Here is a 16,192-nt window from a genome sequence, read left to right as displayed (position 1 = left end):
GGTACCCATTCTGAACCCAGCCCCCTTCTCACCTGGGACAATCTTCAGGATTTCCCCCAGCCCAGAAGATAGCTAACTCCATGCACGTCTGGGAAACTTGAGACCCCAGTGGGGAGAGACCTAGCTTCCAGGCTGCAGCTAGACACTGCCCTACACTGGGAGCAGAAGGAGCTGGGCTTGCCCTCCAACCTTCCTGTTGGCCAGGCACTTGAATCAGGGGCTCCCCGGCCAGATCCCCCCCATCCCTCCCCCAAACTTCTACCATTATGACTCTCTGCAGCCCCACAGACCCCAAGAATACTTACTCTCTTGCCCACCTGCATTAGAAGTGCTGTTCCTTCTGGCTAGAAAGCCCTTCCTTACCTTCCAGTAACTCCCAGTCATTTTCCAAGACCTCTCTTGGAAGCACTTTCTGACGAGGTCATGAGTTGGCTGTTCTCTTTTCCACATTTCAGTCAGTCAGTCAGTCAGTCAGCTAACCGGTGTTTGTTGAGCACCTGCCTTGGGCCAGGTCCTGAGAATTTTTTTTTTTAAGATTTTATTTATTTATTTGACAGAGAGAGAGACACAGCAAAAGAGAGAACACAAGCAGGGGTAGAGGGAGAGGGAGAAGCAGGCTCCCCACTGAGTGGAGAGCCCAGTGTGGGACTCCATCCCAACATCCTGGGATCAGACGCTTAATGGACAATAATGCCCCAAGTACTGAGAATCTGATGAGGAGCAAGAACTGCCACATCTCGCCTTGTGGCTCTTACACATTCCTGGGAGGAACTCAGTGGAGTGGTGGGAGGCAGAGAAGGCAGATGTGATCTCTTTGTTTGCAGCTGAGGAGGAAACTGCAGCCTGTAGACTGGAGGGATAAACCTCTCTCAGACCTGTGTGATCGGTCTGCCCCATGACAGCCCCGTAGCTAATGCCGTGCACTGTCCGTCCCCTGCAAACACCTCCTCCCCACCTCCACCCCTGCCACCCCTCAAATGCCACAGCTGGTGAAAGAGACCACCCATAGCACATCTCCCTGTCTCCATCCTGAGGATGCCCATCACCTTCCCTAATTCCTCCCAAGGGGCCTGGATGGAGACTCAGAAACAGGATCAGGTTGATCCACATCTGTCTTTTGGCTTTTAGAGGAAGATGTTTTTCTAAATTGGCTGTTTCTGGACTCTCTTCTCCCTGCTTCAGTTTGGAAGCCTGTGTTGTAAGAAAGGCCCTGAAACTTCCTAGAGGCAATGTGTCCTGAAGTCCTCTGTGAAGAAGGGAAGCTTGTGTGGTTTTGTCCTGGCCCAAGAGATTGGGCTTCGCATCACGGGCAAGTTCAAGTCCAGCAGTGAGTCTCGGATTCGGAAATGGGAAGAATTCTTCCAATGTTGCTCGAGAAGGGTCCCAAATTCATATCTCCTGCTGGCTCTCAGGTTCAGAACTGTTTTAAGAAAGGAAAAATGTTGGCCAATTCTAGGGAGGACCCACACCTTCAGACAAGGTCAACAACAACAACAAAAAGCTGGAAGGGAGGAGGGTAGAGTTGGGAACAGAGGCCTCGCTTAGCTCTTCTCTGAATCATCCCACTTCTGGCCACAGTCAGCTTCTCACGGTGCGATCCAAACAGCTCCATGTTGGCTCCCACATCTAGCCAAACTAAGTTGTTTCCCAACATCCCATCCTCTCCCAGCCGGAGCCTGTGGGCCCCTGACCTCTGGCCTTTCCTTGGAAGAGCCTTGCAGAGCCCAGGAATGCCTCCCATGGCTGGGCCCCTCAGAATGTCAGAAGGGAACTTTCTACAGTCTGCCCTAGGACCCAGGAGGCAAATCTGGGAGAGGGAGCAAGGAAGCCTGACTGGCAGAGAACCAATGAGAGCATGAACATACCCACCCGCAGCCATGCCGTCCCCCTGTCAGCTTTCCCACATTGCTTGACCCAGCCAAGAACCATCCCAAATATCATTCTCCTATCATGGGATCACCTCCTCCTCGCATAAGGACAAAGAGGCCTCACCGCTGTGGGGCCGCATGAACACAAGTGATGGAGATTCTACCCGCTCCTCCATCAAAACCTCTAGGCCCAGGGCCACAGCCAGCAGACACTGTGCTTTCTGTGAACTTAGAAAAAGGAGGCTTCTCTGAGTAGAAGGACTTTAGAAGGATCTCCCCTGAGTGATCCAAGCAGGAAAAAGTGTCCCATCTGTGCCTCTGGACTGGCTCTCTTGGGCATAGCATAATTTGTTCAACTATATATGTGGCCCTGGTTCAGCACCCCCTTCCAAAGCCTCCCCTAGGTGGTCTGGGAATCTTCCAGAGCGCTTGTACTCACCAATGAGTCTTACCCACAGTTACCCCCCAGCCTCCACCACGCTCTTCCTTTCCTGCTTCAGTTCCCTGATTGATGGCTCTACCTCTGAGGCCACTGGAGGATATTTCCCCTCTGCTGGAGCCTGCTGGGAGGGTGCTGATGTCCAGGCAGAGTAGCCCCAAGGCCTTCCTAGAGCACAAAACTCTGGTCAGGATAATGGCCGGGCAAAACAGCCCAAATGTGTTCTTAATAGCTACAGTTTATTTAGCTCTGTGTCTACCCAGTTTCTCAATAGCACTGCCATATGATTACTTCTGTTATCAGCTTGTGGTCCATTCTGAACTTTTGTTTTTGTTGTTGTTTCTTCGTTTTTTTTTTTGTTTTTGTTTTTGTTTTTTTTTTTCTGCCTGATGCGTTGAAGTTGATAACTGGTATTGTTTTATTCAGCATGTATTTTTTTGCATATATCAGCATGGAAATTCGGGGTCAGGAAATTTCTAATGGTTTGAGAAGACCTATGAAAAGTAAGGTAGTTCTGCAGAAGAGCAGAAACATCATTCAGAAAAGAATTTCCATGGAATTGAAGAGAGAGAAGTCCTGCTCCTTAGAGCTTTCCCTAATACCCTGTCAGCAACAGCTACTGTGAGATACAACTGGGTAGCAGCCAGTAGTCTCCAGCCCTGGGCTAATGCATCTTTTCACCCTTCACCTCCCTTCCTCCTGCAAACACAAGATGGTTTGGATTAATATGCTCCCTTCTCATTGGTCCTTCTACCTCAAGACACCTCATCACTGGTAAAGACAAGATGCAGCTGCTGCCCTGATTGGCTGATCTGTTGCTGGGGTAAAGGCCAGCAGGGTGATTCTGCTTTCCCAGATGTGGTCTCCTTCAGGCCCTGAAGATACACACCCCCATTCAGTCTCTCTTGACCTTCCTCCTACCCCCAGATAGTCCCTCCTTCCTCTTGTGGTTGCACAGTAAACAATCACGCCATCCAAGGGTTCCCTGGGGAGATCCAGAGGTTTTCGTCTTTGCAGTGGTTAGTGTGCGAAAGTAGGATTTCATATAATCCATGAAGGCAAAATTGGGGGAAATCAGCCTTTGATAATCAAGAACACATACACTTCCACAATACCAAATAAGAGGTCATAGATTTTCTGACAACTAAATACCTCTGACAGCCACTAATGCAGATTAAGTAGGGCTTTTGCACGTAAAGTAAATGTGTAAAAACACAGGGCTTCCTAGTCCCCAACTGCTACCAGTAGCCACTGTGCCTGAAATTCCACCACTAAGACTTATTCTTTTATAAATTTTCTTCTCCTGGGGCCAACTGTTAAAATACAAAGAGCCCAAAGTCTTTTCTGAAAGATGTGTGAAAAGCATGAACTCAAGTGAGTTCAAAGACACCAATATGTTTTAGGACCCCCTGTGATAGGCAGAATTGGGGCCCCTAAAGATGTCCATATCCTAATCCATGGAATCGGTGGCAAAAGGGACATGGCAGATGTGATTAACATTCAGGACTTTGGGATAGAAAGGTTAGACTGGATTATCTGGATGGGTCCAAAATAATTACATGAACCCTTAAAGGCAGAAAGATTTTCCTGACGGTGGTCAGAGAAAGAGACATGGTAATATAGAAGCCAAATCAGACTGATGCTTTGTTGCTAGCTTTGAAGATGTAGGAAGGGGGCCACCAGTAAAGGAATACTTGTGAATGCTTCTAAAAATAGGAAAAAAAGGAAACAAATTCTCCCAAAGGGCTTCCAGAAACACAGTCCTACCAACACCTTGTTTAACCCAGTGAGGCTTGAGGCAGACTTCTGACCTGCCAAACTGTAAGATGATAAATTTGTGTTGTTTTAAGCTACTAAGTTTATGGTATTTTGCAGCAATAGGAAATGAAAATAACCCTTCCTTAGAGATTCAAAATACACGTTGGCATATTAAAGAGACGAGGGAGACTTTCAGTAAAGATACCAGTTTAAGTTGGCATTTCAGAAACTTATTTGAAAACCTGGGGAGATCCAGAGGTTTTCATCTTTGCAGTGGTTAGTGTGCGAAAGTAGGATTTCATATAAATCCTGGGATGCCTGGGTGGCTCAGTCAGTTAAGCATCTGCCTTCAGCTCAGGTCATGGTCCCTTGGTCCTGGGATGGAGTCCCATATCGGGCTCCTTGCTCCTCAGGGAACCTGCTTCTCCCTCTGCCTGCTGCTCCCCATGCTTATGCTCTCCCTCTCTTTCTCTCTGTGACAAAGAAATAAATAAAATATTTAAAAAAATAATAAAAGGAAACCACACCTTTAGTCCCCTGTAACATCTACTAAGCATCTTAGAACATGATATGGAAAATACTGCTGTAAAGTATTAACTGTTACTAACATCTTAGTGTGACTTAGTTCCTGTTTTCAGTGTGATAGCTAGGTGAGAGAGAACAGGACACAGGACAGGCAAGTTTTAGCAAGCCGACACGGAGCCCTAAAGGGGTGAACTCTGGTACAGGAAGTCAGGGGAGAGAGTGGGGAATAGAAAGGAAGTGGACACAGACTAGAGAGAAACTTCAGCTATGACAAGCCTGTGTTGACATGCTCAATAGTTTGTGCCAAATCTTCCCTACCTTTCAGGTTGACCATCTTCGCTACAAAATCTGCCCTGACCTCCTCCTCTCCCCCAGGCCTGGGCTGGAAGGTCCTTCATGAGCCTCCATGGCCCCCTGTGTTTGTTCAGCTCTGGCCGTGGCAGCCATATAGTGAAATTGCCTGTTAATTTGTCTGTCTCTCCCACTAGCCTGAAGTTGCTGGAAGACAAAGGCTGTGTCTGGTTCACTGTTCACATCTTCTGTGTCCCACTCATGCTCGGCACATGGAAGTACTCAGGCTGAGCCTCTGTCCTCCCCTTTTTGAACCAGAACTGTATATGAGATTATTCCTTTCTTTATGACCAGTGAGTGCTGTTGAGACCTGTATCACCACTCAGCCACAGTCCAGCCCAACAAGAACTAACCTTCCCAGTAAGACCACAGAGCACCTTCTGTCATACCTTTTTTTAAAAAAAAAAAACCTGTCTCCCTTCTCTGGTGAAACAAACAGAGTTTAGTCTGAAAGTGTTCCACGTTGGACCACAGTTTGTGGAGCTTCTGTAGAGGCTATAAGGAAGGCAGGTCAAAAGAGCACATGCTACATCTTCCAAGATGGTTTATAGGAAGCAAACGGAATTAAGGGTTGTATGTGTTGAACAGGACACTCCGGGGAAAGGAAACAAGGGCTAGGTCAGTACTGGTGTGAGGTGAGAGATAAAGCAAGCCAGAGAGAGAATCCTCTACACCACCTCTCCCACAATCCCGGAAGTCTTCTTGGACGTGAAACACTTAGAAGTAAAGAGAAACCAAAATTTCCTGTGGGGAACCACCCCTTCCCCTCTCCCCCCACCAAGAAGAAACACATGATTTGGGCCTGGATGGTTAGAGCCCTGAATCTGCTAGTTCCAGAAGGGGGCGGGTTGGAGGGATAGAGGGAAGTAGGCAGAGGAGAGTGACTTCTGAGTCTGAACTTGAACCTGGAAGGACAAAGTCCTGCAGCTGTCACTCAGTGGAGAATGACAATAAACTACCATAAAGAAGAGCAGAGGTGAGAAACAGAAAGGGTCCCAGTTCTGGTGCCACCACATGAGTCCTGGGTTAAGTGTCATCTGAAGTCTTTTATATATGAGTCAATAAACTCCACCCCCCTTTTAGATTTCATTTATTTGAGAGAGAGAGAAAGAGAGAGCGCGAGCACACAAGCAGGGGGAATGGCAGTTAGAAGGAGAGGCATAGGAAGAACTGGCTCCCCACAGATATGGAGCCTGATGAGGGACTCCGTCCCAGGATCCCAGGGATCATGACCTGAGCCAAAAGCAGATGCTTAACCAACTGAGCCACCCAGGTGCCCCTAAGTCAGTTTTAGTTGGATTCCCATTCCATTGCAATCAAGAGTCCTGATGATGTAGAAGAAAGAAGAGCTTACATAGTATGAGAAAATAGTGGAAGGGCACTCAGGTGGCTCAGTCGGTAAAGCCCGCAACTCGGGGTTTTACGTTTGAGCCCCATGTTGGGTGTAGAGATTACTTAAAAATAAAATCTTTTTTAAAAATGGTGAAGAAACCTGAAAACCAAGAGGCAAGGGGTAGTGAACACCTACTTCCAGCTCTCCTCTCTGGGAACTGCCACCTCTCCCCACCCCCAAGTTCACAGGAGGAGGGCTCCCTTGTGACTGGGTTTTGTTCAAAAGACCCTGCTCCCCCGGCTTCAACTGAGCCCACCATATTTTCTTTCTCAGGAAACTGGAGCTGGGACTTAAGAGTGCAGTGGCAATGGAGGCTGGTATCCCGAAGATGAAAAGACGCCAGGCATAGCTGGGACGCGAGGCATAGCTGTATTTTCTGCCTGTGGACTGTGCAGTAGAGAGAAAGGCAATACATCACATTACAGATGAGAAATTTGAAAAGTCAGAAAGACTATATAGCTTTGCCTAAGGTTGCACACTTCGTACGTTTTTCACAGAACTAGAGTCTAGCTTTTCTGATTCAAAAGTTAGGCAGGGGGGCGCCTGAGTGGCTCAGTGGGTTAAAGCCTCTGCCTTCAGCTCAGGTCATGATCCCAGGGTCATGGGATCTAGCCCCGCATCGCGCTCTCTGCTCAGCGGGGAGCCTGCTTCCTCCTCTCTCTCTGCCTGGCTCCCTGTCTACTTGTGATCTCTGAGTGTCAAATAAATAAATAAAATCTTAAAAAAAAAAAAAAAAAAGTTAGGCAGGAAACAGCGGGATCGGGGCGCCCCAAGAACTCTAGACCTGTGAGCAACTTGCCTTGCTTTACAGCACTTCCCGAGAATTTACACCGCCTCAACCTCAGCGGTCCGAGCAGCCACGAACTCCCCGAAACTCCAACTCCCATTATGCATCGCGACTGCACGGACTAAACCCGGGATAAACTACAAGCCCCAGAATTCTTTGGGAGAGAGCTACGCTAGAACGAAGGGGCGGAGGCGCGTATTCACGTCGGCCGCGCGGGACCGTTAAATTTGAAACTTGGGGGGTTTGAGGTGGCTGGTTTGCCAAGGACTCGGGTGCAAACTTTTGTCCCTCTGGTCGCTTTGTTACTTCTAAGGACAGGTTGCGGAAGGAATTCCAGGCGGTCTGCGGCCCTGAAGAAAGGCCTGCGGCAGGAAGAGGGCTTGAACCGGGAATGCAGGATGGCGGCGACGAAGAAGGAAGGGGGTGCTCTGAGGTGGGTACCGGAGAAAGGCTGCCGGGAACTGTGCCTGCGAGACCCGAGGATGTAGCCGGTGACAGTCTCTGCTCAGTGCAGTCCAGAGGAACACGGTCGGGAGAAGAGTGGGCCTGGCTGGAGCCTCCTTCCTGCTGGAGTCAGGGGCGCAAGTGTTGGAGGTGAAGACAGGGTTAGTTAGCATCGACCTCACTGGGGTGAGGGCACGGGAGAACGCAGCTGCATCAAAGCAAAGGAGGCTGTGCGATCCCAATGTACAAAGAACTGGGAATTTGTAGTGTGGTCTATGTATCTCCGCTCAGCCATTTTCTAGCTCTTTGATCTTGGACTCTCTCGTCTTAGGATGGAAAATGCTGGTGGGTGGGGGACGGCCCTAACTGTGTGATGGGCATTAAGGAGAGCACTTGAGGTAGTGAGCACTGGGTGTTATATGCAACGGATGAATCACTGAATTCTACCTCTGAAAGTAGTAATACTGTGTATGTTAATTGAATCTAGATAAAAAAGGATAGCCGAGATATAATAAATTGCTACTTAAATATTAAAATCATACTGTAATCTTATAAATAAAATCACACTGTTATCTTTTTAAAAAATATGGAAAATGCTGATGAATTCAAAGTATGTGTAAGGTAACTGCCTCCAAATAAGTGCCAAATGGTAGGTGTTTCCATGTCAATGGCATAATTAAAAATATAAAAAGCCCTTCTCTGCATGCTTGCTGCTTTTCTATATATATATATATATATATATATATATATATATATATATAATCAGTTCTTTTAGGTTGGAAATCTGTATGCATTTTTTAAAAAGATTTTATTTATTTATTTGAGAGACAGTGAGATAGAGCATGAGAAGGGGGAGGGGCAGAGGGACAAACAGACTCCTCGCTGAGTGGGGCACCCTAGGTGGGGCTCCACCCCAGCACCCTGAGATCATGACCTGAGCCAAGTCAGATGCTTAAACTACGAGCTACTCAGGTGCCCTAAGGTATGCATTTTCATTATGGGGTACACCATACTTAGATAAATGCGATATGGAGAACTCTTTAGCTTATGCAACAAATATTTATTGATTACCTACTAAGTGCTAAATATGGCAAATAAAAGACACAAAAATCCCTACCCTTGTGAAATTTAAGTTCTGGGGTGGGGTGAGGGTGAGTGCAGCAGACAAGAAACAAGATCAATAAACTTAAGTTAAATGGTCAGTACGAAAAGAACTAAAACAGTGGGGATTAGGGGCATTGATGCAATTTTAGATATTTTTGAACAGGGGGCCTCACTGAGAAGGTGTCTTTTGGGTCAAGACTTGAAGGAAACTGCTCTGAGTTGGATTCCGTGCTCACCATGGAGTCTGCTTCTCCCTCTCCCTCTGCTGATTCCCCTGCTTCTCTCTCTCTCTCAAATAAATAAAATCTTAAAAAAAAAGACTTGAAGGAAACTCAAGAGTCAGTCAAGCACATATCTGGGGGAAGTACAGAGATTTGAAGGGTGAGGGTTGGGGGAGGGAGCTGCATCTGGCAAGTAGTTGGAGTCAAGTGAACCAGAAGAGCAAAAGGAAATGAAGGATGAGGTAGAGGTGAGGATGCAAAGATTGTAAGGACTTGGCTTTTACTCTGGTTCAAAAGTCAGTGGAAGGTTTTGAGCAGAGGAAAGACAGGATCTGATATTAGTTTCAATAGGATCACTAGCTGCAGTGTTGAAAAGACTAAGGCAGAAGAGGATGAAAGCAGTTATGAGGTTACTGAAATAATCCAGGCAAGAGAAGATGGTAGCTTGAGCCAGACTAGAAACAATGGAGATGATAGAAGGTTGATTTCTGAATCTGTTTTGAAGGTAGAGCCAACAGAATTTGCCAGGTAACTGGAGGTGGGGGATAAGGAAAGGGGTGTCAAGGTTGGCACTGAAGATTTTTGGCTTGAGCAACTGGAAAAATGAAATTGCCATTTATTTGAGATGGAGGAACACTGGGAGGAGCAGGTCTGGAAGGAGACCAGACAAGCAAGGAGGGAGGGGAGCAGTCCCAGCTCAGTTTGGGACATTAGGTGAGGTAGTTTAATTGCTATTTCAAGATTAAGAAAAGAGGGGCGCCTGGGTGGCTCAGTGGGTTAAGCCACTGCCTTCGGCTCAGGTCATGATCTCAGGGTCCTGGGATCGAGTCCCGCATCAGGCTCTCTGCTCCACAGGGAGCCTGCTTCCTCCTCTCTCTCTCTGCCTGCCTCTCTGCCTACTTGTAATCTCTCTCTGTCAAATAAAAAAATAAAATCTTTAAAAAAAAAAAAAAAGATTAAGAAAAGAAATTCAGATGAACTCAGCAGACATTTATTCAGTGCTTCCTGGAGACAGAGTCTATAATATTAGACCATGAGGTTGTAAAAATAAATGACATGGCCCTTACATTTATAAGATTCACACATATAGTTAAAAAGATGTGAGTAGTTACAGCCTAAATTATTAATCACTTATAGTTAACCTTCTTGAGAGTTTTCAGCTCTCATCTAAACTAAGGTCACATGTAACTTTCACTTTATTTCAAAGATTAGTGCCTATCTGTTTCTCTGTTTTAAACCCAGAGATGGTGTCTCTCATAGTTACAGAGCTCTGAAGTTCAGAGCACATACCCCATAAGGTATGGGGTGCCTCCAAAAAACTTGTGGGAATTTCCCCATCCACAGGCTGGGGGCAGTTGTAACCAATAAATCGTATTTTTGTCTGCTTGTGCTCTGGGCTACCTGTATATACATATAAACTTCAGTTTTAAGTCATCAGTTGAAGCATGGCGTGTTGGTCTGACAAACTGCTAATTTTTTTTTTTTAAGATTTTATTTATTTATTTATTTGAGCCTAAGAGAGAGAGAAAACACACACAAGCAAAGGGAGGAGCAGAGGGAGAGGGTTAAGCAGACTCCATACTGAGCACAGAGCCCAACGTGGGGCTCAGTCCCACAACTCTGAGCTGAAATCAAGAGTCAAATGCTTAACCAACTCAGCCACCCAAGTGCCCCTGTTTGCTAATTTTAAACTAAATGAGATGATGCATTTAGTGCTTTTTATCTACTTTGCCAAATTTATAATTTTTCTCCTTCTTTTCTTCCTTAAATTTTATTCTTATAACTGTCTTCAGTACCCTAGTTACATTCTCTCTTCTGTTAGGCAATACTACAGCCATAAACTTGGAAACCAGGTTACAGAAAGGCCCAGACACTTAGGAGTATAAGAACACTACTAATGTGCCAGCCCACCATATTCAGCCCAAAGATCATGAATAATCACTTATTTGAAAACATTTATAATAATCTGTATATACATATAAGTATGAAACTTACTTTCATTCCTCTTCACAGTGAAGCCATGTCCTTGGAAGGAGATGAGTGGGAACTGAGTAAAGAAAATGTCCAACCGTTACGGCAAGGGCGGATCATGTCCACACTTCAGGGAGCATTGGCACAGCAAGAATCTGCCTCTAACACTACTCTTCAGCAACAGAAACGGTGTGTAGAATGGTGGGGGGGTGAACCTGTCATCATTCATCTCCAACTTTAGTTGGTAATGAAGATGTGGATCCATGCCTACTGGCATTAAGAAGTACTTTTCAAAATTTGATAGTGTGAGAATCTGTTCCCCACCTGCTTTTTCATCACACAACAGCTACTTAAAGATCTGCTCAAGTATGATTAAGAACAAGAGCTATAGGATTTCATTTAATTATGGAGCAGTCAAACTCTTGTATCAATAGAAATAGATCTTATACAGAACAGTGAGAAACAAGGGAAAGTAAGTATCATATTAAACAATATTTATCAAAAGTGTTATATCATGCTGGATCCCTAAATAGAATTAACTCTTGAATAGTAATCAGTTAAAAGAAATTGCTTCCTTGGATTCTGAGTACTGAGAGAGTAAAATCTTCTTTTTTTTTTTTTTTTTTAAGATTTTATTTATTTAGGCAGAGAGGCCAGCAGAGAGGGGGAAGCAGGCTCCTTGCTGAGCAGAGAACCCAATGTGGGGCTCAATCCCAGGACCCTGGGATCATGACCTGAGCTAAAGGCAGAGGCTTTAACCTACTGAGCCACCCAGGTGCCCCTGAAATCTTCTATCTTGTGTATGCATTCAATTTTTAACTTTCCAGGAAAGCATTTTTGAGAGTACGCCAAAAAGAAATAGTGATCTCTAAAGAAAATATAAACCTGAGAGAAATTAACCCACTGAGCCACCCAGGCGCCCCAAGGACTGCTGATTTTTTTTTTTTAAGATTTTATTTATTTATTTGATAAGAGATCACAAGTAGGCAGAGAGGCAGGCAGAGAGAGAGGAGGAAGCAGGCCCCCTGCTGAGTAGAGAGCCTGATGAGGGGCTTGATCCCAGGGTCCTGGGATCATGACCTGAGCCCAAGGCAGAGGCTTTAACCCACTGAGCCACCCAGCGCCCCGGACTGCTGATTTTTATCAGTAGTGTCTTAGATTTTAGTTTTCCACCATTTCTGCAGGTAATGGCCTCATTATCTCATACCTAAATCACCATATTAACTTCATAATGGTGTTTCCTTTTCTAATTTCTTTTATTCTTAAAATGTTACTTAATTGATCTTTTAAATCTTTACTTAACATATTCAAGATACTCTCCAATTAAAGAACCAGTAGTGGCTTGAGCAGATGGAATCCAAAGTCTTTTAGTTTAGTTATATTTCTTTTAAGTAATCTCTGTGCCCAGTGTGGAGCTTGAACTCATAACCCTGAAATAAAGAGATGCATGCTCCACAGACTAAGCCAGCCAGGCACTCCAAGTCTTTAAATTTACATTTAAAACAAGCCCTTCTTCTCCAGTAGACATTCTAACGTAGTGTTAGACTACTACTGACCTCCTGACAATATGTCAGAAGGAAGATCTTTTGCTCCTAGACCATGGTTGTGTGTTTGTATCTATATCATGGTAAGCTTAATCCCTTACTATGCCTATCTTCATTTATTCCTGATACAGTTAGTGTCAGGAGCTAGTGTTAGTAACTCTCCCACTTTTACAACTTTATTCAACATTGATTTCTTGGAAATCTTGAAACCCCCCCCCTTTTTATTTTCCCCAAATTTTATGGTTCCTTCAGAATCCCACCTTCTGAAGCTGCTTCTGTGATACCTCCTTTTGACTTATCAAAACCTTTATGATCCATTCTTGGCAACTGTGATATACTATCCTGCTTTGTATTGTTAGTTAATTTTCCCTTTGTATACTTTGTCTTTCTTATTATAGATGCCTTTGCATCAGTAATTATTGTATAGTTCTTTGTATCAGATATAACCTTTTATATGGTTTTTATAAATTTTTTATTTTAATTTTACTTTATTAATTTCTATTAATGTAAATTGTTTATTACCTAGTACTTCCTATCATTTATGGAGTACTTATTATGTCTAAACACTTTATAGTAAGAGTAATCAACCTAAATAATTAGATAGGTACTACAGTAGTCCTGCCTGATCTGTGGTTTCACTTTCCTCAATTTCATTTACCTGCTGTCACCTGTGGTCCAGGAGCAGATGATAGTCCTTATGACATTTTGTCAGGACGTCAGTAGTAGTCTAACTCTGTGCTAGAATGTCTACATCATTCACCTCACTTCATCTCATCATGTAGGCAATTTATCATCTCACATCATCACAAGAAAAAGATGAAAGATGAGTAGAGTACAATAAGATAGTTAGAGAGAGAGACCACATTCACATAACTCTTACTATAGTATATTGTTACAGTTTTTCTATTTTATTGTTGTAAATTCCTTACCATGCCTAATATATAAATTAAAGTTTATCATAGGTATGTATGTACAGGAATAAAACATAGTATATATAGGTTTAAGAAGTATCCTCAAATTCAGGCATCCATTGGGGATCTTGGAAATTATCTTCCTGCAGATAAAGGGGGGACTTCTTTATTTTTATTCCCAATTTACAGATAAGGAGACTGAAAACAGAATTTGAACTGGTTGTCTAATGTCACTGTGCTATTGATTAGTAGAACTGCTAATTTGAACCTAGGGAGTTTTTTTCCAGAGTTCTAAACTGCTGTGTAATTCTGTTTTTCTGTATGTTGTTTTGGAATTTATCTAATTTCCCCATGTTTTGTCCTTTCTGTTATATTATCAGGCAGAATCTTGATTATTTCTATTTTTCTTCCTGTTTAACAAACCCTCAAGCTCCAGTGAAGTTATTTGGATTGATGCTAAAAAATGAATAAAATTAAATGAATAATGAATGAATATGAATAAAATTCATATTAATAAAATTGAATAAATAAAAATAAATGAAATGAATAATAAATGAAATAAATAATAAATAATAATATAATAAATATAATAATAATAATAAATGAAGTGAATAAATGAAAAATGAATAAAATTAAAAAATGAATAAAATGGAAGTGATGCTTGTTTATTTGGCTATTTATTTATTTTGCTAATGCTAACATTTTCTGTTTAAATTTCAGGGCATTTGAATCTGAAATTCGGTTTTACACTGGAAATGACCCTCTGGATGTTTGGGATAGGTGCGTCTTTTATTTCACAAGGGCACTAGAAACTTTTTTTTTTTTTCTCATAAAATCAGTTTATTTACAGTTTGCCACCTTACTCTAAAAGGATATGATAAAAGACACAGATGAACATCCAGATGGATGAGATGCATAGGGCAAGGATTGTGGAGCTTCTGTCAGTCTCTTTGAGGGCCGTTCTCCCAGCACCTCCACCCACGTGCTCCAGCCACCTGGTGGAGGCTCTCCAGGCCTTGTACTTCTGGAGTCTTAGGGAGGTTTCATCGAATTGGCATGACAATCATTAACTCCATTTCTCCCCTCTCCCCTCTTGGGAGAGTGGGCTTAGGGCTGACTTCCAAGCTTCTAATCACGACCAGCTCCCATCCAAGAGTCACCACATTAGAACAAGAGACCTTGCTCTCATCCAGGAAGTAAGGGCACTAGAAACTTAACAGATGAGTCCTTAGGGCCATGCCTCTCAAATTAGGGTGTACGGAGCAGTGTGTCAGAATACAAAGTGGTATCTCCCTCTCTCTCTTTTTTTTTTTTTTTTAAGTATTTATTTATTTATTTGACAGACAGAGATCACAGGCAGAGAGGCAGGCAGAGAGAAGGAGAAGCAGTCTCCCTGCTGAGCAGGGAGCCCAATGCAGGACTCAATCCCAGGACCCCAGAATAATGACCTGAGCTGAAGGCAGATGCCTAACCATCTGAGGCACCCAGGTGCCTGCCCCAAAGTGATATCTTTGAGAGAGACAGTGTTTCTTCCTGAGGTGTTCGTAACTGAAGAAATTTCAAATTTGTGGCATGCAGCTGAGAGCTACACCCTTTTATCCCCATACCCATTATTTCCCAGAGGCACATGTTAGCAAAATTTAAGGAATATAGGCTTAGGACATGTCATTGAGGGCCTCTAAATAAACATACTTTCAAATTAGATATTTTTGCTTAAGAAAGTCAAGAATGGGTCTTGGTGCAAGAATAAAAGTACACATTAAACTTTAAAATTCTTTTTGAGCGCCTGGGTTGCCCAAAAAGTGGCTCAATTGGTTGGGTGTCTGTCTTCAGCTCAGGTCGTGATCCCGGAGTCACAGGATTGAGTCCCATGGCTAGCTCCCCGCCCAGTAGGAAGTCTGCTTCTCCCTCTCCCCCTGCTCTTTTTCTTGCTCACTCTCTCAAATAAAGTCTTTAAAAATCAATCAATAAATAAAACTTTTCTTTTCTTTTCCATTCAGGTATATTAATTGGACAGAGCAGAACTATCCTCAGGGGGGGAAAGAGAGTAATATGTCAACATTATTAGAAAGAGCTGTTGAAGCACTACAAGGAGAAAAACGATATTATAACGATCCACGATTTCTTAGTCTTTGGCTCAAATTGGTAAGTCTTTCTCAAGTCTGTTTGAGTTTAAAGTATTACGCCAGGTGATTTTCTCTAGAGCTTTCTGGTACATACCAAAAAAAGAAAGGCAAAACCTGAGCTATTTAGTAGGTACTAAACTAAACAATTAATACATACTCAATATTTGTCAAATTGGCTCTATTTAAAGATGGATTTTAATGGAAGTTGGGTTTTTTTTGGCCCCTTTAAAAGTGATCATAAGGCCTGTATACCTCCTCATGGGAGTGGATTATTTATTTCAAATATAACTGGGCCATGCAACTGTACTGGGAGAGGATCTGTAGGAGCCAACACATGGCAGTAGTATGATTGTTAGTGAAAAAGTTTTCCAGGTGATTCTGGTATCCCTTTGTCCCCTTTCTGAGAATCAATACCATGAAAAGATAGTGTTTTTTATGTAGTATACTGCTACATCCAAAAATATCTGCCTGTCCACTTTATATTATCTCATTTGACATGTAGTTCTTTTATTTCTAGAACACTCTTTAGGCTTTTTTTTTTTTTTTATGAAAATATCTTCAAATAAGATAATGACCAGAATTTCTTAGGTATTAATTTCATTGCCTTTATCCTAAAAGAGATAAGAAAAAGTAAGTGATTTAAAAAAAAGAGAGAGAAAAGAAAGATAAAGTAAGTGATAAATATTTAGAATAGAATGTTAGATAATAGATAATTAGATAATGGATAACTGGATACTTATAAAAATAAAT

General features: G+C 43.1%; 1 protein-coding gene and 1 long non-coding RNA gene across 2 annotated transcripts in view; one reads left to right on the top strand and one right to left on the bottom strand.

Moving 5' to 3' along the window:
• Positions 1-521: 521 nt before the first annotated feature.
• Positions 522-7,294, bottom strand: LOC309867161. The gene is made up of 3 exons (XR_014313007.1): positions 7,130-7,294; positions 2,308-2,471; positions 522-1,420 (listed from the first exon to the last, which is right to left on the bottom strand). It is a non-coding gene; the product is annotated as an uncharacterized lncRNA (long non-coding RNA).
• BUB1B (BUB1 mitotic checkpoint serine/threonine kinase B) overlaps positions 7,277-16,192 on the top strand; it is a 47,179-nt gene continuing 38,263 nt past the window's right edge. Inside the window, exons 1-4 of the mRNA XM_082735560.1 lie at positions 7,277-7,554; positions 10,904-11,050; positions 14,037-14,096; positions 15,317-15,461. Of these exons, the coding sequence (XP_082591686.1) occupies positions 7,520-7,554; positions 10,904-11,050; positions 14,037-14,096; positions 15,317-15,461 (387 nt within the window). The 5' untranslated portion in view covers positions 7,277-7,519. The remainder of the gene's footprint in view (positions 7,555-10,903; positions 11,051-14,036; positions 14,097-15,316; positions 15,462-16,192) is intronic.

This window comes from Mustela nivalis, assembly GCF_964662115.1.
Source record: "Mustela nivalis genome assembly, chromosome: 6".
NCBI lineage: Eukaryota > Metazoa > Chordata > Mammalia > Carnivora > Mustelidae > Mustela > Mustela nivalis.
This window is presented reverse-complemented; position numbering and strand designations above follow the sequence as displayed.